Here is a 24,573-nt window from a genome sequence, read left to right on the forward strand (position 1 = left end):
ACATATAAGTAAAACAGAATAGAATAGGAAAGCTAAGGCTCAGAGTCTCTGGAGATTCTCAATCATCAAACTCATGGTTGTCCCAAATGTGATTTTTTTTCTTCAAAAGGCAACTGGACTTTCTTGGTTTTTGCCTTTGAAAACTTTTCACTTCTCATCCAAGAAGCTTCCCCAGTTCTAATCAATTAGTGGAAAATTGAAGGAGTTCTATTCTTTGCAGCCATCCAGTCATTGGCACTTTGAGGGTCTGTTCTTAGCATTTGGAGAGTTCTAGGGGCCATTTAGGGAGGGTTCTCTGTATGTTCAGAGTCACCTGAATCAGGGGGCATACAGGTATGGGATCTCCCAGGACAGTGTTCTGAACCAGCCCTCTTCTCGCACCCCTAATCAAAAGAAGAGACTGGAAAGCGTTCAAGGCTAAAAGGCTTCTGCCAAGATTTAATAGTAAACACACAAGAGCTTATCTTCTCAAGCAAAAGAGTTGCTTTCAGCAACCAGCCCCTCCCCAAACACTCCTTTTATAGAGAGCTCAGGGCGTGGTCTCCCTGTGCCTCCTCCCGAGGAGTCCCATAGCCTTTCTTTGTTTGTCCCTGCTCGACTGCCTCCTGCGTCGGGCGTCCTTGAACAGGGCCAGCTGTGGGTCATCATCCTCCGCACTCTCGGGCTCACACAGCTGAGCAGAGGTTCCCGGCTGAGGACTCTGCAAAGTCTCCAAATCATCATCAGCCGGTTCGTTTCCCTCCTCCCCCACATCTGAGTCCTCCGATACATCGGAGCCGGCTGTCGGACCCACAGGCTGACCCTGAGTCACAACAGACAGCTGGAAGGACTGCGTTGTCAGCAAACTAAGAGATAGTTCAGGAAGGATTCCATGCATGGAAATCTAAAGGGGAAAAGAACTCAAAATGCTTGTGAAACTGAAAAATGAAATTAGAAAAGAGCAATTTAACACAGTTATCACAGAGAACGAGAAACAAGAGACCCCAGACAAAGCCAGCATGATTGCATAAGGCAGGCTTTTCAACCTTTTCACCCATTGTACCACTTTTAGGATATGGCAACATCTGAGTACCACCAGTCGCCTAGCAAGGTGTCAAAAACAGATGCCAAGCATCTGAATGTAAATCACAAGACCCTGGGGATGCTGCAACATTACAGCTGATTGGCGCTTCCTCTGGGCTCAGCAGATGTGCCGGGATCAGCGCCAAGCACCAGCTGGGGCCTGGCGCTGATCCTGGCGCTTCTGCTGAGCCCTGACAGCCCTGCAGCTCTAGCCATCTGCCACTGGTTCAGCTCATTCCCCTCCCCCACTACCACTTTTCTAGGATGGTCGCGTACCACCTGCTAGGTGCCAATGTACCACAGGTGGTACCCGTACCACTGGTTGAGAAGTCCTGGCATAAGGTACTGTGATACATTGAGGAAAAAAAAATGGAAAGAGGGATAATAGAATCGAATAGAACAGAACAGAATAGAATAGAGCAGGAGAAAGAATGGAATGGAATGGAATTAGAATAGAATAGAATAGAATAGAATAGAATAGAATAGAATAGAATAGAATAGAATAGAATAGAATAGAATTAGAGAGAGCGCTGTTCAGTTTTAATCCAGATCGCCTCTTTGACTCCTCTTTCAAACCAGTGGTCATCTTTCCAGAATGTCAACCTTACTGTCCTGAGCAGAGTTGACTCTCCTCTTGCAGATGCAAACGAGCAGCCGAATCTTGTCCTGCGGAGTTTGTTCTTTGGTGTTGTGTCATGCATTCCTGAAATGGCTGTTTAGTCCCATTAATGTGCAGGTCTGTCAAAATCTGCAGAGCTTACGAAAGGCACCACCACCACAGGACACAGAAGAGCAATGCAACTCAAGATAGGCCAGGAGATGATCTGAAGACGGCTATCCGCTTCAGACCAGTTCAAATCAGTGGAAGTAAATGGGTTACTTCCCAGGGTCCTGAAGGAGCTCGCAGGATTGATCTTGGAGCCCTGGAACATAATATTTCACCATCCTTGGAGTACAGTGAGACCACCAGAGGACTGGGAAAGAGCTGTGGTGCTGCAGACTATGGCCTCCTTCAACAAAACACAGATACTTGGATGTATAAGTAACACATATTAAACTTTTAGTGCATTGAAGTCAACTTCTGTTCCTGGTTATTTGTGCCTGACAAATGCTATGGATATCATTTACTTAGACCTGAGTAAAGCAGTTGAGAAAGCAGACCACAGCCTACTTCTTGGTAAGACAGAGCAGTGTGGGATAGTTACTACCAGCACCAGATGGATTCACAATGGGGTGACCAACTGCATTCAGTGGCTAGTCCTCAATGGGGCTCCTCCTACATCGAGGGAAGCGTGCAGAGGGCTCCCTCAAGGTCCTGTGCAGAGGAGCTGCAAGATATTTCTATTTGTACAATACATGTTTGTACGGTATTGCCATTTTTAAGATGCTAAAAAGGTAAAGGTAAAGGTTCCCCCACACATGTGTGCTAGTTGTTTCCGACTCTAGGGGCCGGTGCTCATCTCCGTTTCAAAGCCGAAGAGCCAGCGCTTGTCCGAGGACGTCTCCATGGTCATGTGGCCAGCATGACCAGACGCCAAAGGCGCACGGAACGCTGTTACCTTCCCACCGTAGAGGTCCCTGTTTTTCTACTTGCATTTTTACGTGCTTTCGAACTGCTAGGTTGGCAGAAGCTGGGACGAGTAACAGGCGCTCACTCTGTTACGCAGCACTCAGGATTTGACCCACCAAACTGCCGACCTTCTGATCAACAAGCTCAGCATCCTAACACACTGAGCCACCGCTACTGGCTACCTATTTGTTTCTGAATGTTTAAAATGCAAATTTTGATACTTATGTGCTCCTATGCCAAAGTACCTTCTCTCAAATATGATCTACTGATACTTGTTGCCTTCTCCTTTTGAAATGAGAGAGAAGAGGAAAAAAGGGTTTTTAGTTACTATAACCCAGTTAAGAAATATCATGTTAACAAAGTTTATCAGTGTTACTGACTGGACACATTGTCTGCGAACCAACATTTGTGAGGATTCAAATCTGTTCATTCAAATGAAAAAGTAGGAATCTTTGTATGTTAGCTAAATTCCCCTGAAGAGTCTAGTATATCACTGACATGATAGCAATTTCCCAATATCTCAGGGGTTGCCACAAGAAGAGGGAGTCAAGCTGTTCTCCAAAGCACCAGAAGGCAGGACAAGAAACAACAGATGGAAACCAATCAAGGAGAGAAGCAACTAGGAATTAAGGAGAAATTTTCTGACAGAACAGTTAACCAGTGGAACAACTTGCCTTGTGGATTCTCCAACACTGGAAGTTTTTCATGAGACATTGGACAATCTTTTCTCTGAAATGGTGTAGGGCAGATATGTCAAACTTGCGATATCATGTGACGTCATGCAACCTATCGAGACTGTTTTGCCATTGCCGGCAATGGGGTGGGTGCGGCTTCTGCGTGATGCATCTGGCCCGCTGGCCAGCAGTTTGACATCCCCGGTGTAGGGTCTCCTCCTTGAGCAGGGTGTTGGACTAGAAGACCTCTAAGGTCCCTTCCAACTCTGTTATTCTTTTGTTTCCATTTCTATCTTTTAATCATATTTGCTCTCCCACTCATTTATCAAGCAACGATTTGAGAATTATATGTTGGGAAAGATGGTAGGTGTATGCCAGAGATGCCATGCAGATGCATGGGTGGGCAATGTAGGTTGAGAAAGGTGCCTACAGGTGCATGGGAGGTGCTTTGCAAGTCAGAAAGGGCATGAAGGGGGTAGCTGGATTACATTTATCTAATGTAAATATTATTCAGATACATATATATTTATTTCTAATACATTTTATGACTATTATTCATCTTCAGCTAACTATATTTTGTATAAATGTTCCAATTTTATTATTATTGTCCAAAATCTACATCTATAGCGTTCATAGGTGGCACTGAAATCAGGTTATCAATCCATTCAGTGAACAGAGCCATACATCTTTCTAATGCTGCAGTATTAGTCTTTTGGCCATAGTAAGGGCACAGAGAATCCATTTATGGTGTCCAGATGTCAAATTCTATGCAATAGGTATGTAATTTAAGAGAATATTATCCTCTGAAAAATTTAATGTTTGTTGAACTGTCTTATTTAATTAATCCATTACCTTCTCACAATATTTAGTAAGAATAGGAGATTGTAAAATCATGTGCTTTAAAGAAGTATTATCCTTACTACATCTGTAACAAGATGATGTCTTAGATTTTTTCTATTCAAATGTAGTAGAATCCAATACATTCTAAATATTATTTTTTGCAGTAAAGTCATAGTATAGGGTCCACAGACACTCTTGATATGGAAGTTAACACACGTTCCCCATTTTCTAGACAATATAGGAAACTCTACCAAAACTGTACCATATGTTTCTGTGTTCACCTTTATTCTTGGAATGCTGTTATCTCACTAAGTTTGCCCATTGGCCTTGATATTCTACTGTATATGCTGGGAATTTACTGGGATTTGTGCTTTCAACATCAATTTTGTTTACAAGAATAAGTTCAGTAAAAATGATGCATGGATACACTCCAAAGATATTTGTTAAATCTTGTTAAAAATATCTACATGTCCTGGAAAAAGAAAGAGAGTCGCGAGATGGACAAGCAGATGATCTGCAACTCTCATCAGTTTTCATTCTGGTAAATGGTTGCCTTGTGAATAGCTACCTTCGGCAGAGCAGACATTTATGGTCAGGTACAATTTCCTCTGGCATTTTTCTCCTCAAATTTCCCAATTGCCCATTGCCTCCTCTTCTCCCGATTATTTATTTCTCATTTAATTAAATATCACATTGTTTTCTAGTTATCCTTGCCTCTGTTCTGTTCCTCTCTCTACTGCTTCTCTCTATTGACAATTTTAAAATTGTAAGTATTTTGGGACACTGATATTCAATAAATTCATTAAAGTTAATCTGATGTGTCTCAAGAAATATGCTCAATTTTGTAGCCACATATATCAGTTGTTTTTCTTTTGTAGTAAAGATGATGGTGTGAAACCATTCTGATTTTGTTCACTAGGGGGCCCTCAAAACTTACATAGATTTAGTGTTTTGTTTTAGGAGCAAGACATCAGGCTAGGCTTTTCCATTGCAGAAATTAAAATAGCTCAAAAGAAATGAAAAGTTCATATAAGTTTGTGGCAGTCAACTAGGAACACCCATCTGGGATGATCAGAATATGTAGAAGGAATGTGGAACTGGACTGAGGTTTCTCAAACAGAACTTTCTTGATAAATGAACTGCATGCATCAGGATTTTGAAATAAAACACAGGAAAATATCAAAAACTTGTTTATTGTTTTGTAATATTTTATTCAATTTTAATAAAAGTATTGTCCAATTAGTGGATATTTTTTTCCTTGGAAAAAAAATGGCTTCCTTTACATTTTAAAGGTTTTGCTAATATTCATTACTGCTAGAAATTTTTGAGCTAAGATTTGGGCCAACTGTGTCGGTAAGATTATTCTAAGCTTTATTTTAATAATAGTTGTTATAAGTAAAAGATTTGTTTCATATGCTGAGTTTTTGTAGCACCAGAAAATTATGTTCATTTATAAGATTTATAATTTTTTGCAGATGTGCTATGTGAACACATCAGTATAATATTTTTAGAATTAGGAGGATGCATTCAGAATAGAATATACACGTATATAATTTACTCATGCAATTGTTTATATTTTTTGTTTGCAATGTAATATTGTTGTATTAAAAAAAATCTAGCCATTGAAAAAAGGAAGAATTTTTGCTTTATAAAAAAACGAATGCCTAAATGAATGTCAACCCAAGAATGTACATCTTTTTACCTGACTAGGAGGTTCTCCTTTAGTTAAATCTTATATAATTATAAAGTTAATTTTCCTACATAGTCCTTCGCTGATTAATGAAATATATTTTCAGGTTAACTAGAAGCAATACAGTGAGTTGATTTCTATATATCTTTCTTGCCACGAGCATAGGAAAAAGATATACCAACTATCAAGTTGTAAAAAAAAGCCCTTTTCTGAATGTTGTTAGTAATATGAACTAATATGAACAGAAATTTCAACTATGTTTGAGGGTTATTTTTATAGTTTTATATTAATTTGACATACATAACATGAAGTTCCAACCTTTTCTTCCTTTTGGGAATGTAATTACTGGATGTAGTCTTTAAATGAAGAGATATACCTGGTTTAAAAATAACCATGTGGGTAATGATGGCTGTAAAATGATATTTGTCATTCTTTCCCCTCTAACAGTTCAGCAGCCCAGAAGGGACCCCCAGACTGTGACTCAGTTAACTCTGTTTATACAGCCGACTCCATTCATTCACTGAACCCAATCACACCCTTTGAGGTGGCTGAAAGATTTTAACAGCCTGTCAGAGTACGCTGTCAGATTCATTAGAACTGAACACTTACAATTGTTTGGCATTTTCAATGTGTATATGCAGAGAGAGACACACACACAACAGCTGTAAAAAGAGGTGGAGACATCTGGTCATTTAGAAGGCATGCAGCAGCATCCTAGCTGGCGACCAGTGGATTCTTAAACTACTTTCATCATGTTGATTCACTGGAGAAATGAGCTTCCTGGTTCAGACATGCCAAATTATCAACTGGCTTTTTTGTCCTCTGCGCTCACTTCGGCTGCTTTGGAGTTGCAAATGCTCAAGGACCAGAAGGAATTTGCTATTGGGCACTGCTTTTGTGATATATTTGGGCTTCTTTGTCAGTCAAGTAGGTCGTGTGGTACCACAAAACAGAAAAGGACTATCAAGAGCAAAATCTTGGAATCTTCAAGATGATGCTCAGCCTCATTTTTCTGAAATCCCAATGGATAGCACCTGGTCATTTTCTGACCGTGAAAACTCTCAGAGGGGGACAAAGAACACATCAATATTGCCTAATGTGGTATACATCACTTTGCGGTCCAAGAAACGGAAACCTGCTAAGATTCGAGGCACTGTGAAGCCCAAGCAAAGAAAGAAGCAAGTATTGCCTTTGCAGTATGGGAATAAGAACTCATGGGATGGCACAATCCAACGTAAGTCATTTTATGGCAAATCTATGAACAAGAGGAAAGGAGCAGTAGTTCCAGAGAAAGCTAGGCAGAAACAACAGCAGAAAGAAAAACAAATGGCTCAAAATATAAAGCATTGGAGACCTGAAATAATTATAAGAGGCCTAAATGTTCAAACTAATGTACAGGACAGCAATATCAGGATGTACAGTGAGAGTCCACCATCTTGGCTGAGTAAAGAGGACATCCTAAGTATGCGTTATATGGCAGATTCCAAAATAAATAGTATCCAAGAAGTGCCTTCTCATCATGGAATACTTCTGGAATTTGGGAGAACAGAGCTTGATAATAAGTCAGTCAAAGAAGACATATGTAGCCAAGGTCACTGTGGCATCATCAAGAGACCACTTGACATGAGTGAAGTGTTTGCTTTCCATTTGGACAGGATCCTGAGGCTGAATCGGACTTTGCCCACCATAAGCAGAAAGTTGGAATTTGTACAAGGTAATTAATTTACTCTCTGCATTGGAAAAAAGGAACATTCTCTCTTAGAGTAAGCTTTTATCTTTCAGTAGCATCAAGAAATAAATGTTTTTAAATACTCAACAGCAGAAGTTGGTAATTTGATGCCTTCCAGAGTTTTGACTGATTCTATTCAACCTCAATGAGTATATCGAATGGCAAGAGCTGTGGGAGTTACTGTCCAAAACATCTGGAAGGATTCAGATTGCCTGTATCTACTGCCCAGTCAAATCACAATATAAATTGCTTGAGTAATCAAAATTTCAAATATTCAACTAAATTAATTTTCTTAGTTTATCAAATGTCACACTATGATTGCAGTGTTGAGTGGGTAGGTGATATGTTTTATCCATATCAGATATGAAAATTCATGTATTATAAGAAAGGAAAATTGTTCAGGAGAGAATGAAGTTCTCAGATTACATTAACATTCTGGATGCAAAATTTGGTTTAGCAAGAAAAGTATGGGCCAGATATTGCTGCCACGGCATATATGTCATCTAATATTTTAGCTATGTAGTCTCTATCACATGTGAGATTTTTGCAAAAGTGCAGAATAAATCAGTGCTCTTAACAGAGATTGCCAAACAACTTTACCTAGTGATTTGTATGCTAAATTTAATTGCAATAATACAGTGCAATTCTATTTCAAACAGCCCATCGTGATTTGACAAAGTAAAGAATATAATGAAACACTTGTTCTTTTTCAGTGCCTTTATACTTTTATTTTTTTATTTTAAAAAACAACCATGAATGTACAGTGTTGGAATTTTCTATCATAGTCAGACTGAAATATTATGAACCATAATTTTGGTGGATTCTGACTGTACCAATGAATTTATTTCTAGAAAAGAATAGTTTCAATAAGATTTTATAATGTAATTATGCATTTGTTTCTCATCTTTTAAACTTATGTTTCACTAAGATAATATAACATGCATTGCCCAATAAGCACTAAACTTATAACTGACCTAACTTGTGCACATTTAATTTTTAAATCTCAAAATGAATGCCCCTTTTCATATTCCACTTTATTGCTGAACTATGACTTCAACTGGAGCAACAGTCATAATATAATTATATCAGAGAAGGCTGCAGTACATTTGCTTGAAAGAGTCTGAAAATAGTTCTCCATTTCTGTACTGATTCTTTCCTAATGTGGTCACAGTGCTATTTTATGTAAAATTTCTAACCAGTGTGTGTTTTATTAAAGGCAAAGAAAACTAGGAGAAATTGACTAGGAAAACATTCCTATATAAGCAAATATAAAAGTAGTCTATGTTTTAATGTCACTTTATGGGTCTCTGCACTGAAAATGTCAATAGTCTGAGTGATTTCTTAATAGCTTTTAAAAATATCCAGGCTCTAAAAGTACAGAAGTCACATTATACATCTGTTATTTTTAGGGAAGGGTTTTACTGGTGCGAAGCTGGTGAAGAGAATGAAGTAGTTCTGACTTCAGGGTGCAGGATAGAGAATCATGGTCTGAGGCCCTTTGTAAATTGCTCTTTGAGCAATCATATTAACAGTTGTTTTTAGGCTGCATTAGCATTTGTGATTGTCAAGAAGCAAAAAGGACAGTTCAGCCTTTTTCATTCTCTACAGAGATAGAGAACTGTTGCTAGGTGATGATGTTCAAGAGGAAAAGCGGCAGTTTTCCTTTTTGTTATTTCATTTATTATTTATATATTTATTAAATTTCTATACTGTCCATCTTATGTAAAGTGATTTTGGGTGGTTTACACATAAAAATCCATAAATTTCTTGTTACGATGTTTCTTAACTGCAAATAACATTAAAATGGGAAACCCAATTTACTGTTTTGGATCTTAAAATCCAATCTGAGCTAGTTATGCTATGCAAAATAAAGGTAAAGTTTTCCCCGTGTCTGACACTAGGAGGCGGTCTTCATCTCTGTTTCTTAGCTGAGGGAGCCAGTATTGTCTGAAGATCCTTCTGTGGTCATGTGGCCAGCCTGACTATACGCCAAGGCGCTCAGAACACCATTACCTTCCCGCTGAAGTGGTACCTAGTTATCTACTTCCATTTGCATGCTTTCCAACTGCTAGGTAGGCAGGAACTGGGAAAAATAATGGCAAAATATGTCAGCACAAATTAATGACAACTCTTGGAAGATTTCATTTCTTACAATGAGTATGGGCAAATCTCCCAATCTGTTTAGGGTTTTATAGTCTATCTTTAATTTGTCAATCTTATGCCAGTGTGGTTATTTATGTGACAAGTTAGAGATAAATCTATTAATGGGATTAATTTTGTACACTTTTATTTAGGAATGTGCTATTTATTTATCTAGGTATTTCTACCTTATATCTCTAAGATAAAAATTTATTCAGAAAGCCAGACTGAATGAGAATATTAGTGGCTTTAATAAATAAATCCACATTTGCCCAGTGTTCTATGGATCTCTTTTATTTTCCTTAAAATGTTGTGATTTTCTATATCAGAATAAATGTGGCTTATTAATTTACTTTATAAATCTCTCTTATTCACAGGATCAACTTCAAAATGACAAAAATCAAAATAAAGCAATTACCATTATATAAAGTAATAAACATGAAAGCCATATTAAAATCCAGCATCTTTAAAACAGCAGCAGCCAATACAAATAAAGCTTGGAACTAACACCTCAATGTACTATTAACCTATCTCTATATAGAAAGGACACAGAAAGATAAACGCGCTGCCAAATTACCCTTTCACACAGTAAGCATCTTAAAGGTATCACTCATTTTGTGGAAGCCTCCCTTAAGATAACTTGAGCTTACACCTTTTGTTTCCTGTCTGAATTTCTCATCATGTTTGATCTGCTAATAAAATGTTTTGGTTAGTCACTGACTAAATGAATAGTGAACCTCTTAAATCACCAAATTATTTCACTTTGTCCTGTGACATAGCTGCTTTATCACAAAGAAAAGCTAAGTCCCAACAACGTTTTTTTTCTAAGATTCATTATTGTTGGCAGACCAAAATTTAGAAAGGCTTGGAGATGAGAAGGGGAGGAAGTATACTGCAGTTCTGACTTTCAAAGCCATTTATAATATTTATTTCAAACTTGAGAATTGTGTCCTTAGGCTAACATCTGGTTTTGGCTGAATGAAGATCTTCCTTTTCAAAAAAGGCCAAACTGAACAAATCAGGCTTTAATAAACTAGTTGTAGCAAGCAAAATGGGAATAGAGAACATGGTTGTTGGGGCATGATTGTCCCAATTTAATTAAAAACAAACTCTTAAAATGTTGTTAAATATTTAAATCTCACAATATTTCTGTTGTTTTATATAGAGATGCTTGGCAAGAATACTGAAATCCAGTTTCAGTATTCTCAGATGAGGCATAACGCATATCCACACTTAATCTTTAAGATGCTCCCATCCTGTGTTTGTGGCAGATTATATAGCTCTAAATCAGAGAATGCCAAGAGTATGCAAAGTATTCTGAACTGCAGGCTATCAGATCCTTTGTTTCTCTGACCTTGGCAATCACTTTCCTTCCTGTGAGCAGGTCTTGCACCCCTACATGCACATGTGTGTGTGTGTGTGTGTGTCTATGTAAAGTATACATTTGTGTATAAGCTCTATAATCCCATATACATATGTATAAGCCTTGGAAGAATGCATATATACACAATTGAGGTAATTGAAAGGCTGGTTATTTAATGAGCTCATATTCAGAACAACCTTCTTTTGAAACTGTAAATGACTATCTTACTCTAATTTTCAATGTATTTGCTTGCTCTGTAATTGGTTTTATACCAATGGAGTATGAGAACTTGACACAGACAGATGTAGAAACTCAACTAATTATCCTGTTCCCTATGTGCTGGGTAAGCAGCAGCAAGAACAAGAAACGTGCTTATAGTGTTCCAGCCTGCACCCTTGAAAGGTTACATCAGTTTAATTAATATAAGGGTTAGGGTTAGGGGTAATGAAAAACTTTATTATGTCTCCAATATTATTTTGTGCCATTCATCAGAACCAATAATTTTGTTCAGTTTGCCAATGAAATGCTAGTATTGATAAATGTGTTTGAAAAGCCTTTTTATTTGTTATGCCTTTTGAGTTTTTCTTCTCACATGTCTTAATGTTAGTGAACTATCATTTGCTTAGCCACAGCTTTAATATAATTGCTTTGTTCAGTGATGATAAACAAGAGTTTTGTTTGATGAGCCTCAATCTTCAGGCCTAGTTTACAATATTGTCATGGTGTTCTAAAGCTGTATCAAAACCCACCTTGCAAATTTTCAAAAAAGTTCTTCCTCTGTGAAAGAAGTTTTTGATTTTCTGGTTTAATATTAGGTGAGAATATTTACAAGCATCCTTTACTTTGTACTAAATAAGAGCAAAACCACATTCTTACTTTGAGAATTTCACCTAATTCTCTTCTTCTTTGAAAGAAAAATTGAAAGCAACTTTTTAGTCATCAAACTGATAATTGATGAGAAAAAATTCAGAAGATAGTCACAGGAATTTGTAGGGGGCACAAATGATGAAATGTGCATTGTAATTTTATTAGGTAAATTCTACTTTTTACATATTTCTTGCAATGTCATTTCATGTATAAATGTACTATGCACTGTGATACGTATTTTGTCATTGTGGGTGGGAACAGATGCCACAAGGGATATTTTTCCTGGTTGGCACTGTTATATTCATTAATTAGTTTTCTCTGTAATTTTTCCACTTGTTTAGTTTAATGCACTGGCATGCCCACACCAATGCCTCTTAGAATCATGCCAGAATGAGGGACATCTACAATAGGCAGGGGCAAGAAGACCATAAGATTAAAGTACCACTCCTTTGGGTCAATGTTATACAAATAGGCAGGGTTTGATCTATGGCCATATTCAGCATCTTGCTTCCATTGGCTCCCTGTTGCAAAAGGCACTTTCTCTCACTTCAGTTGTGCTGACTTTATTGATTTCTTATTGATAGCCTGGAAGGGAACAATGGGATAAGCCTGAATGGAGCTCACCTGGGACTATTTTCACTATTCACTCTGGCAAAAATGAGAGGGACTTCATCAGAATATAGTACTTGACTTCACAGAAATTCATACTCTCTCTTTCCAGTTTTAGAAAAAGTCAAATAATCCATTGGATGAAATTTGGCTTTTATTATTATAATAATTTGGAATGTTAGTATTTTCTTTTGAAAATCATAACACATTCTCTATCAGTTTCAGAGAAATTGGCTTGCCTATATCACATTTACAATTTCTTATCTGTCTGGGTCAGAAATTAGGCAATTGCTTTTTGGTTCATTTTGCATTTTTATTTTACTTATGTTGCTACCCAAGTCTCTAATTCTGTGTTATTCTGTTAGAATAAAAGATACATTTGTTCATTTCATAATTTAATATGAACTGGCCCAAATTAAAGCACAACCAAAAGGTAATTAACTTTTGCCACTTTATTTTTCATAATATAATTTTCTGATTTTAAACAGTGTATCCAGGATTTCTTGGTTAAATTGGTTTGTTAAATTTATATCACATTTTCTCCTAAAAGCAGATTGGAATGTGAGAGAATTCAATTTCCATAGCTCAGAGTGCATTTGCTTTTGTGCAACACTTTAACTGCATACAAAATACATTACTAGGAAAAACTGCATATAAAAATGTATGGATTGTTCATCAAAACAAGCCCTAAGACACTTCCAAAAGGTTAAAGTTGTGCAAAACAAAACAACTTGTTTTGTCCAGCATTGCTACTTGTTGATGTACATTTTGGACTTGGATAGAAAAATTTAACTTTTGGATTCTATTGCAATTTCCTAATCATGTTTAAATGAGATCTGTATATAATGAACCATTAAACCAATAAAGCAAAAGTCAGCTTGGGGAATCTTTCTGGCACTTCAATAAAAAACAGATGGGAGTGCTCCGAAAGCCATTATCCTCCAACAAACTATAACTGTGTGCCAGAATATACCAAATTTGCAGTTCTAATATTAGAAAGTGTAGGCAAGGTACTAAGTTGCTATGGAGACAGAAACCCGCAAAAGCAAAAAATAGCTGGTATTTCATCAATGTGGTATTTATCTCCAAACTAGTCACTCCAAAACATTTGCTGCTAACTTTGCATTACCCACCAGGTTCTCAAAGCCTGGGTCAGGACTTTTTGGCTCCATTGTTGGCTAAAATCAGTGATGGGATTCAGCCAGCAGAACTGGTAGCTAATTTTTTGTTGCCCAGGCCCAGAATGGACTTCTGGAAGCAGCATCCACACAGAGAACCAGTTGTTCACACATTTGAATCCCATCACTGGCTACAGTCATGTAAGATACTATTGCTGGTCAGCAATTTAGAAGATAAAACCTAGGACAGGCTTCCATAGGATAAAAAGATGTATTTTATATATTGAAAGGTGGAAGATGTTTAGGATAGGATAGACTTCCCCTTTTACTGTTTCCATCAATGCAATAAAAGCAGCATTTCTTCTTAGTTCCAGGGACTCTCAAACAACAGATTTCTTGACTTTCTTATAGCATGGCTGACAGGTGTGATTGATGCCCAGTTAGAAGACTAAACTAGAGCAGGGCTTTTCAACCAGTGGTATGGGTACCACCTTTGGTACATTGGCACCTGGCAGGTGGTGCGCGACCATCCTAGAAAAGTGGTAGCAGGGGAGGGGAAATGAGCTGAACCGGTGGCAGCACTGCACAAGCCAGAGCAAGAGATGGCTGGAGCTGCAGGGCTCTCAGGGCTCAGCGGAAGCGCCAGGATCAGTGCCAGGCTCCAGCTGGAGCTCGGCATTAATCCCGGTGCTTCTGCTGAGCCCAGAAGAAGTGCCGATCAGCTGGAATGTTGCAGCATCTCCAGGGTCTTGTGATTTACATTCAGGTGCTTGGCAACTGATTCATATTTATGACGGTCACAGTGTCCCAGGGTCATGTGAAGTGACCAAAACCTGCTGCAATCACCCAGCAGAGGGGTGTATGGAATAAAAACCAAACACCCCACCCCACCCCTCCCCCGCTGCCAATCCTCAACAGAAATGCTCACAACAATGAAAACCTCGGACAGGAGGAAGAGCACCACCGGGCAGGCAGGCAGGTGTCTTGCTTGGCTGTGGCTTGGGAGGCACTTTTTCCAGTGCCATTGTAACTTCGAACAGTCACTAAGCGAACTCTTGTAAGTTGAGGACTACCTGTACTTCATCACTTTTTTCCCTTTTTTTTTGGTCATCAAGTTTTTGACACCTTGCTAGGCGACTGGTGGTACTCGGATGTTGCCATATCCTAAAAGTGGTACAATGGGTGAAAAAGTTGAAAAGCCCTGGACTAGAGGATCTCTAAAGTAAGAGTGGGCAATTCAGGATTTCCTGATTGTATGTGTAGCCCTATGTATTTTTTTGTCTGAGCCTAGCCCCAGATTTTTCTGACAAATTAGGACAGCAACTTCTTTTATAGAAATAAAAATGTACTAAATATTTGGAGGAGGGGACCCTATCCCCTAAGCCAAAGAAGGATTTAAAATATTGATTCTAATCCTCCAGTGAAGTCACTATGTGGCTGTCATGCTTTTATCCCCCAGAAAATAAAAGAAATAAAAAGATGAGGTTCTTGGCTGCAAAATGTTTATCAATTCAGGATTTAAAATGCTTGCCTCAAGCTCTGGGTTTATTTCATTAGAATATAAATATTCTTTGAGATGGGAATTTAGCCAGTAGTTTTGCATGTGTTAATTCTTTTAGTTATAAGTTCATCTGAAACTGACCAGCATTAGAGCAGGGGGTTGGAATTGGTTCTTTTTAGGCCCTTTCTATGTACGTTAAATAATAAGATTGGATGGGGGAAGGGGAAGGATTCCATAGTAGCAATGGGAAGCCTGTTTTAGTAAAGCTTTTGAAATGTGCATTGTTATGGTGGAAAGAATTTACGAAGTCTGTTCCCCATGAATAACACTCATTTCCCGTACTTCACCTTCACTCCATTTTTCAAATGACATTTTAAGGGATAAAAATAACACATTAATTATCCATTCTTCCTCCCCTTTCCTTTTATCTAGAATGCATAGGAAAACAGGAAGGGCTGCACAGGATAAATCAGCTTTTGCAAAGCAAGAATGGATATATGTGTTGAGAAAACCACTTATATTTGATTTGCAGGAGGGAAAAAGAACTGTAAGGGTGAAGCAATCAGAAAGGGTGTGTGAACATGTGATCACTAGTTTAAAAAAAGCATAAAACAGAGGTATCTATTTATTTAGCTTCTGAAATATGAGATGAGCAAAACCCGCATCTCTTCTTACCATTAGAGATGAGCAAATCTAGCCATTTTTATTCCTCTCAGTTTCTCATGTTTTGGAATTTATTAGTATGGCTTAATATATTTCAATTTCTAGATTTGGTTGTCCCATTCCCATCCAAATTTGAGATATTCCCTCTTTTTAAATATATGCATTTGTATACAGTGAACTCAGAGAATTGACAATATAGGGTAATTGAATTTACAGTTTGTATAGTGGATACAAAAAAAGCAATATGTTGTGTGATGGTGTAAAAGACATTATTCCAGGATGTAAGGTGTTCAATTTAAATTGTCAATTGTCAATTAAATTGTCAATGCCAAGTAGTGCTCCAGGTGTTTGGGGTTTGCATCCAAGGTACTTATTACTATTGGTACTATCTTTGGTTTTTTTTTGCCACAATCTTTATCATTCTATTTGTAAGTCTTTGTAATTTGTATTCTCTGCTATGGTTTCCAGGTACTGCAATGTCCACTGTCCATGTTTTTTGTCTTTCTTATAATTGTTAAGTCTCGGATCTTATGTGGCAGATGCTTATCTGTTTGAACTCTAAAGTCCCAGAGCACTTTAACTTCTCCATTTTTTAAAATTACTTTTCTATTTTGTGGTCCCAGTTCTAGCTTGCAGGCAAATGGTATTTCTTGCAAATATTATTATTATTATTATATTCTGCAATGGCATGCAGATGATCATCATATTGACCTGCACAGGACATACAGAGATAGGGCTTTGCAGTAGATTGGATCTGCTCTCCAAAGGGTGCTTTGAGTTGTACAGGAACGTAAAAGAATTTTGATACCAGGAGAAGGCATAGCTGCTTTACACCGATGCCACTTCAAGCAACATCTTTAAAATAATGTGACTGAAATTATGCATGACCATTCTGTACACTAATTATGCAGTTTTGAACTGTTTTGATTTTTTTGTATTCTCACTGTTGGTTCCTCTTTGAAAGTAGTACAGCCACACATATTTTATGCATATGTTTTTGCTAGAATTCTATCCATTTAAAAACTAAAACATTCAAGACACTAATGTAGACTTATTTGGTATAGGTTGATATTCACCGCCTGGTCATACATAGTTTCATTCTCATAAATAAATATTGTTTTGCAATATGTGAATAAGCTACCCAGATATATATCAGGAACAAATTGGCCAAACTACTTCTAATTTCATTAATAAATCTTCTCAAGCATCAGAACTCTTTTGAAGCAGAGCACTTTTGTAGGTAGAAGCCAGCTGGTATTGGAAACAATTAAAATGTCTGGGGTTCTTCCTTGACTTGAATGGCTTCTTTAGATGTGGAATATAACCATATTAACCAAGGGAAATAAAATGATTGGCAGTTTGTTTTCTTCTTACCACATCTATATTAGGCCCCTTTACTAACATATGTTTTAAACTATTTCAGTTTTAGACAATATCAAAAGAATAACCAAGGATTATAAGTCTTAGGTACAGTCTAAATTTCACTTAACAGTTCACGTTGGTGTTTTAAATGTTTTTACTTGAGATGATGGACCACGCCCTGTCATTCTTTGGGATCCCTCCTTGGCTCAGACAGACAATGAGACACACTCTTCACTGAGACTCACCTGGGGATCTTACAAGAAGCAACTAAAAGAAAAGTGCTGGCAAAATAACAAAGTCCCCAAAGCAGAATGGGAATGTACAGATATTCATTACCATGAATGGTCCAAGATGGCACTTCTTGATTTTCTTTTACAGGTGAGAAAATTATGTCCAAAGAGATCTGTTGATAGTATATAAGTTGTTCAGCAGCACATTTTTTAAAAAGAAGTAAACCATTTTTTAATTTATATGACCAACTCACACAGTAATTTTATTAGAAATTCTTGTGGTTGTTGCAAGAAAAATGGTAATGAGGTGTTGGATTACGTTTTAGAAGAGATGTTAAAACAGTGGTGAACAATCTGTGACCTAAAGTTCCATTGACCTACATATTTTTATTTTATAACGCCACACATCTATGTTTAAGTGCATTTCTGACATTTGGTGGAGCTATTTCTTATTCAAAAACTGTACAAGGTATCTGAGATGAACATTTTAGCCATTACTCAAGTTGTCTAAGTAACAGGTCAAATTACTCCATTCTTCCTTACTGGTACCCTTCTGTCATGTGATCTGTTAATTAGGCTATCTCCATCTGGAATTCAGTACTCGCAAGTGTAATTGAACAGATTAATAGCATGTGTCTCTTCTGTGATTTGTTGCAAGTGGCAGTAGTGGAGAGAAGTGTCCAAGGAGTCCAGTTCTGTCCTTATGGCCTGCAGTGTTAATAAGTACTCCACAGAGCACAGAAAATAGCATGGCTACATAAAATCTAATAGAAAATCTGTATTTCATTCATTTGAGACAGAAGCAGAAGCATATATCTGGAAGAAATACTGTAGCTTCTTTTTCCCCATTTAAACTGACAGTCTGTGTAGCGTAGAAAAAGTGCTTGTGTTTAAAAACTGGTCTACTACCTTTAAAAAAAACCAAAAAACCTAAATTGATATATACAGTATAAGGTAATTTATGTAATGCCTGATTGATCCTTCATGAGTCAGGAGGTGTAGAAGTGACCAGAGTATAGAACATGTTTCTCAGTGGCCTGAAGGGGCCAATAATATTTGGGCAGACCCCGGCTATTGACCACCTCATTACAGATAATCCTCGACTTACAAGAGTTCATTTAGTGACTGTTCGAAGTTACAGCGGCACCGAAAAAGTGACTTATGACCATTTTTCACATGACTGTTGTGGCATTTCTGTAGTCACATGATCAAAATTCTCAATGCTTAGCAACTGACTCATATTTATGATGGTTGCAGTGATCCCCTTTCGCAACCTTCTGACAAGCAAATCAATGGAGAAGCCAGATTCACTTAACAACTGTGTTACTAACTTAACAACTGCAGGGATTCACTTAACAACTGTGGCAAGAAAGTTTGTAAAATGGGGCAAAATTCACTTAACAAATGTCTCGCTTAGCAACAGAAATGTTGGGCTCAGTTGGGGTCATAAGTCAAGGACTACCTGTATTCACATTGTTGTGGAAGCGTTATAGACTGTGTCCATGAGGAAAAGAAGCGTGGGGCCAACAGGCAAATCATTATAAAACTGGGAGGGATGAATACAGATTTAAGCTACCTCTGCTGTGGCCAATATGATTAGTGATTATGAGTTTCATCTTAATACTTTTTCATAGATCTGCAGTTGTGATGGTCCATGTTTTATATGCATTTTTGTGGCGCCCCATAAACCTAAAAAGTAACTGTTTATAGGAGTCCATAATTCATGATGGTAATGAAACTTTATTCAATTTCAGATCTATCATCGCTTGGATAAGAACTGTTGTGGATTCAAACCACGTAAAGAGGATTCCTGTGTCCAGAAAGGGCTAAATCGGCAATGTGATGACCAAGACAACATAGCTTTGACTCACATTATTCAGAGAAAGAATGACCCAAGGCATTTGGTTTTTATACATAATAAAGGTTTCTTTGACAGAAGTGAAGATAATCTGGATTTCAAAATATTACAAGGCATTAATGAGTAAGTTCATTTTCTAGTAAAGGCATTTCAGATTTAAAATATGGTCCACTTAGACCAATGATGGCGAACCTTTTAGAGACCGAGTGCCCAAACTGCAACCCAAAACCCACTTATGTATTGTCGGGTGCCGGGTGAGCAGGGTCCACTGGGTAGACATGGCTATGGTGGTCACGGCAGACTGGGTGAGCATGGCCAGGGTAGGAGTGGCCACCTCGATGTTGCTCCAGGGGAGGGATGCCTGTGGGGGCCGGGCAGTGTTGGGGGAGATCCAGGGGGTCTCTGGCAGGTGGGGCGGTGGGCAGGAGGCTCGTCCTTCAGGGTGAGACGAGTTGAGGGAGGGGGCAGGATGGGGGTTAAGGTTAGGCCACTGCTGCTTTCCCCCCAGGATGGAGTGCCCCGCTGCTGTTCACACCCAGTGGCAAAGGTGAAGGCAGCAGCAGGGCATAGCCCAGATGTGGCCCAACAGCAGTAGCAAAGCTTGTCCTCCCCACTCAAGTGGCCACCAGTGGCTCCTCACCTCCATCCAAGTTGAAGAAAGCAGAGGCACAGCAGTGGGATTGCTCTCAACAAGGCCGGCACACATGAGTGAGCAACACACATGGCTCTTATTGTTTGAGAGCAATTCTGCTGCTGTGCCTCTGCTTTCAACTTGGACGGAGCTGAGATACCCAAGCTGCTGCATTGCCTGCCTCCCCCTCCCCCTGTACCTTGGGCAGTTTGCTCAGGTCCATTAGGCTGCCACTGCCAAGGAGAAGAGTGGTGAGGTTTTGTGCCAGCCAGCCAGCTAGGCAAGGAGTAGTTCAGGGGATGGTGGCTGGCCGGCTGGGGAGGGGGAATCATGGCTGCTTGGGGGTGAATATGCCAAGCCTCAGGGCAGCGGCATTTGCAGCTCCCCCCACCTGGCCCATTTCCCCAGCTCTGTTACTGGTAGCATCTCCCTCAGTGAGCACCCCACGGCCCTCAACGTCAAGTTTCCATTGCACAAGCTTCCTGGAGCTGAGGAGAAGTGCAGTTACTGAGCTGCCTGGCAGGTCTGGTGGGTGGTGTTGCCTTCTGCTTTTCCTGCTGTGGCATTGGCTGCTGATGTTGCCCTCCTGAGAGGAGGGCGTGGTGATTGGTTGGCAGCCATGCCACAAATGGGGATTGATCATCCCCCAAATCCCACCACTGTCAAAGGAGGAGGAGGAACAGGGAGAAGAAAGAGGGAAATTGGCTGAGCCAGTCAGGCACTGAAGCCCCACCAAAAAAAGCGGAGTGTCTTTGTGAGCCTGCCTAGCCCGCATCAGCCTTGCTCTCCACAGCATGCTGCAGCTGATCTGAGGCAGGGAGAGCACGGCTGATGGGTGAGCACATAGCAGATGTGCACACAGACTCTGCTGTTTTCGGCGGCACTTCTGATCATCTGCAGCAACCCTAACCCCATTGCTGTCAAAGGAAAAAACCGGATTCTGTGTGCACTCCTGCCTTGTCTGTATCAGCCAGGCTCTTCATGGCGTGCTGCTTTGACGGTGCTTTGGGGCAGCCTGTCCAGATAAATGATCAGTGGGAAGATGACTTCGTCGGTGGACACGATAGGCTCCTTGGGGGGGATGGCCACTGCAGTTGTTCCCGGGGTGCTGTGGCTGTGGTCAGGAGTACCCGGCATTCCTGGAAGATGCTTCATTGGTGGCCGCCTCTCTGGCTCCAGCCATGCCGTCCTCTGCTGCTTCACCAAGGACGGCCTTGTCTCCAACACTGCCGCTGCCAGCCAGGCTGATGCTAGCCACTGCAGGACCAGCAGGAAGCAGACCATCTTGCCCAGATAGAGATGGTTCCTTTGGGGCAAGGCCCCATACTGGCCTGGCTCCCCCAGGAGTACCTCGTGGGCCGGGAAGGGCACAGTCAGGAAATACATGAAATAGTCGCACTGGGACTCCATGCTGGCAGGCAGGCCAGGCAGTGGGCAAGCTACCAGCTGGGTCGCAAGAGGTGGCTGCTTCTGCTCTTACTGCTGCTGCTGCTGTGCTGGCAGCAGTGGCTACTGGTGGGGCATGCGCTGGCGGGGGTGGGGCAGCACAGCATGGGCGGCTGTGGTCCCCCTGGTCGGGCTCTGGGTGGGCGGGTATGGAAGGAGAGGAGTGCTAGGCAAGGCATGCGTGAGGCAGATTTGGGCCGGGGGCCACAGGACCATTAGGTTGCCGCTGCCACCTGGAGGCCTGGCCCTCCCAGCACAAAGGAGGCAAAATGGCCAGCTAGCAAGCCCCGGGTAGAGGTGGTAGAGCACGCCCACGTCCAGCAACCAAAGGCCACCCAGATCAAGAAAAGCTAGATCCCCATAGGCGCCATGGCCCCCCAGTCCCAGCCAGGATTGCGTGTTTCCTCCCTGTCTCTGCTGGGCCTGGGGGGCCATGACGCCAATGGGGATCCAGCTTTCCCCACTTGGGGTGGCCTTTTGCCTGCTAGGCATGGGCGTGCACCTCTACGCGGGGCTTGCTCTCCGGCTGCTTTGCCTCCTTTGTGCTGGGTGGGGCTGCTGCTCTGGGCGGTGGTAGCCTAATGGACCTGCATGAGATGCTGGCAGCAGCAGCTGCACGCATGCCCACAGAAACGGCTCTGCATGCCACCTGTGGTACGCGTGCCATAGGTTCACCACCACGGACTTAGACTTATATGCCACTTTGTAGTGCTTTACAGCATTCTCTCAATGGTTTACAAATGTTAGCATATTGTCCCCACCTATTGTCCTCATTTTACTGACCTCTGAAAGATGGAGGGCTGAATCAGGATTGAACTCTTGGTAATGTGCAGGGTCAGCCTGCAATACTGCATTCTTACCATGGCACTTCCACAGTTGCTTTACAATGGAAAAAACCCCCATGATTTATAAAATATATGACCTGTTCCTGTAGCAGGGATGGTACAGTATGCCCCTTAATCCTGGTTGTGATATGGACCTGCTTGATTCCCAATATCTATTCAGATATCAGATATTCAGAATAATTAATATTTGAGCATACATGAAAAAGAGTTTTTAAATATAAATGGGCAGCAGGGGATAAAATTAAAGAGCTGTGTAACATTTAATACATGAAGAGAGACTGAGTGTCTTGAAAATTCACAGATATAAGAAGACATAGATACCCTTGCCAGATCTTTTTCCTGAGGTGTCTCTGTGTATTATATTTAGTCCCTGCCCTTTGCTGTTGACCATCTGATGGCAGATTTTTCTACAAAGTGCTTCTTTGCCTGTATTCATTTTACTTTGTTTTTTAAAAATAGGGAACTCTTTCGCGAAATTTATTATTTTACTACTGGCTTCTCAATTCCCCATTAGATTTACCTGCATTATGTAGACTGCCCAAAATTTGCCTCATTTATGTATGGTCATAATTTCGCTACTGCAAATGAAATAGCAATGCAGTACTTAAATTAAATTGCATGGGTTTATTCAATTTCAGGTTCCCTGAATCTGCCATTTCTGTGCTGAAAAGTCACCATTTGCGGGAAAAACTGCTTCAGTCATTGTTCCTGGACAGAATTTTTTGGGATAGTCAAGGAGGGCGCCAAGGCATTGAAAAGTTGATTGATGTTGTTGAGCAGAGAGCCAAAATACTTCTCACCTACATTAATGCTCATGGAGCAAAAGTATATCCAATGAAAGAATGAGTCTGAATCATTAAAGAGAGAGAGAGACTGATGAAAAATTTCTTGATATATTTATGTTGTAATTCTATATACTTGGCTGAATGCAAATTCAATGAAGTTTATGTTTATTTATACATTTATTCTGACAAACATCAAACATACAGGAATTAATTATAAGATTTCATATTTTAAAAATACATGTTGCTCTTCATATTTTTTTTAAAATAGATGTTGTTAATGGAATCCCAAGGTGTTTTTGTTTTATAAAAGCATCCTTACCTCCATGGTTGTATGTATTCAGATATTTGTATTCAGACATTGGTGCAAAGAAGACTAGTTTTGCCTATTCCTCCTATGCTAATCTCCAGTTACCTGAAAATGGTACATAAACTTTGCAGGAACCTGCTGAATAGGATGAGTTTTAATATGGGAACAGGGATGATCCCTAAAAATCCCTAAAGATTTTCCTCTGCTTGTTTGATTTTATTGGGAATAAAATAAAACAATCGGAGAGAACATTACACTTATGACAAAAATTGCAATTCTCTATTAATTTCACTGAATTGTTCTGAAATGGTTCTTATGATAGTTGCAAATACTTGCTTAGTTAAAATGCAAATCTAGTAGGGCTTTTGCTTTTTCTCAGTGAAAATAATTGACCTCAATTAGTGCTGACATTTAAATTCAGCTCTAATATTGTTTAGTAAACTCACTAAATTCTTTCTTGTAATTACAAAAATGTTAAATTTATAAACATATTGTCAACCTCCAGCTCGAGTATCCAAATAAAAGTCCAGGATTATTTTCATCTCTGAAAAGCTTACTATTTATTGAATACATGTCCTGGTAAAGGCGAGGAAAAACTAACTCTAAAGTCCCAAGTCATGAGACCATGGCATATAACAATGACTTTCCCAGCCAACCCCTCCTGATGTCCACGTGGCTCATGTCAACAAGTTCTCTTTGTTATGGGACCTCTCTGCTATCTTCTTCACACCTGCTAGAATGTCCTTGAAAGGTATCCATACTGCTGACTCTCAGCAAGCTTCTGTAGAACTGGAGAGGTTTCGTTTCTCTAACTAACCCATTTGAAAGCAACATTTCCCCCCTTACTCTAATGGCAAGATGAAAACATAGAGGCATGTAGCTGTCAAATTTTCACTCTTGACACATATATGTCATACAACTAAGTATATATCTAATGCAAATGTTAAAAAATTGTTTATTTGAATGTTTGAATAAGTATGTGATCATAGCAGATATCCAAAATACTCATTGGTTGGCTCAGAATGATGTATGAAATATAGCTCCTTTGCTACCATACATTCCTTCTGGCCTCACATTTTCCCATTATACATCACCAAGCCAAAAAAATGCATCCTTGCATTACAGTTGTCAGAATATTGCAGCGCCAGTGGAATTACTGGCAGAATTCCCCTGATATCATTTAGACCATTCTGAGTTCTGTGCAGACCAAATAAAAAATGAATAAAAAAATTCTTCCTCTGCCCTTTCTTATCTTGTTCTCTGGTAGTTTCAATTTCTTTTTTT

The 24,573-nt window shown here is 39.7% G+C and overlaps 1 protein-coding gene across 1 annotated transcript; it reads left to right on the forward strand.

Annotated features, from left to right (window-relative positions):
* The first annotated feature begins 6,448 nt into the window (after positions 1 to 6,448).
* Positions 6,449 to 23,879, forward strand: GASK1B (golgi associated kinase 1B). The gene is made up of 4 exons (XM_083368079.1): positions 6,449 to 7,550; positions 17,351 to 17,565; positions 19,172 to 19,398; positions 22,836 to 23,879. The coding sequence occupies exons 1-4, from the start codon at positions 6,608 to 6,610 to the stop codon at positions 23,041 to 23,043; spliced, it is 1,593 nt and encodes a 530-aa protein (XP_083224205.1). The 5' UTR covers positions 6,449 to 6,607; the 3' UTR covers positions 23,044 to 23,879.
* The last annotated feature ends 694 nt before the right edge of the window (positions 23,880 to 24,573 follow it).

Source organism: Vipera ursinii (genome assembly GCF_947247035.1).
Source record: "Vipera ursinii genome assembly, chromosome: 7".
NCBI lineage: Eukaryota > Metazoa > Chordata > Lepidosauria > Squamata > Viperidae > Vipera > Vipera ursinii.

Bases quoted from the DNA above. Each gene is read 5' to 3' on its own strand.
- GASK1B (XM_083368079.1), top strand. From the start codon at position 6,608: ATGAGCTTCCTGGTTCAGACATGCCAAATTATCAACTGGCTTTTTTGT. The intron at 7,551-17,350 runs GTAATTAATTTA...TTTTTACTTGAG, and splicing joins AAAGTTGGAATTTGTACAAG to ATGATGGACCACGCCCTGTC. The intron at 19,399-22,835 runs GTAAGTTCATTT...ATTCAATTTCAG, and splicing joins ATATTACAAGGCATTAATGA to GTTCCCTGAATCTGCCATTT.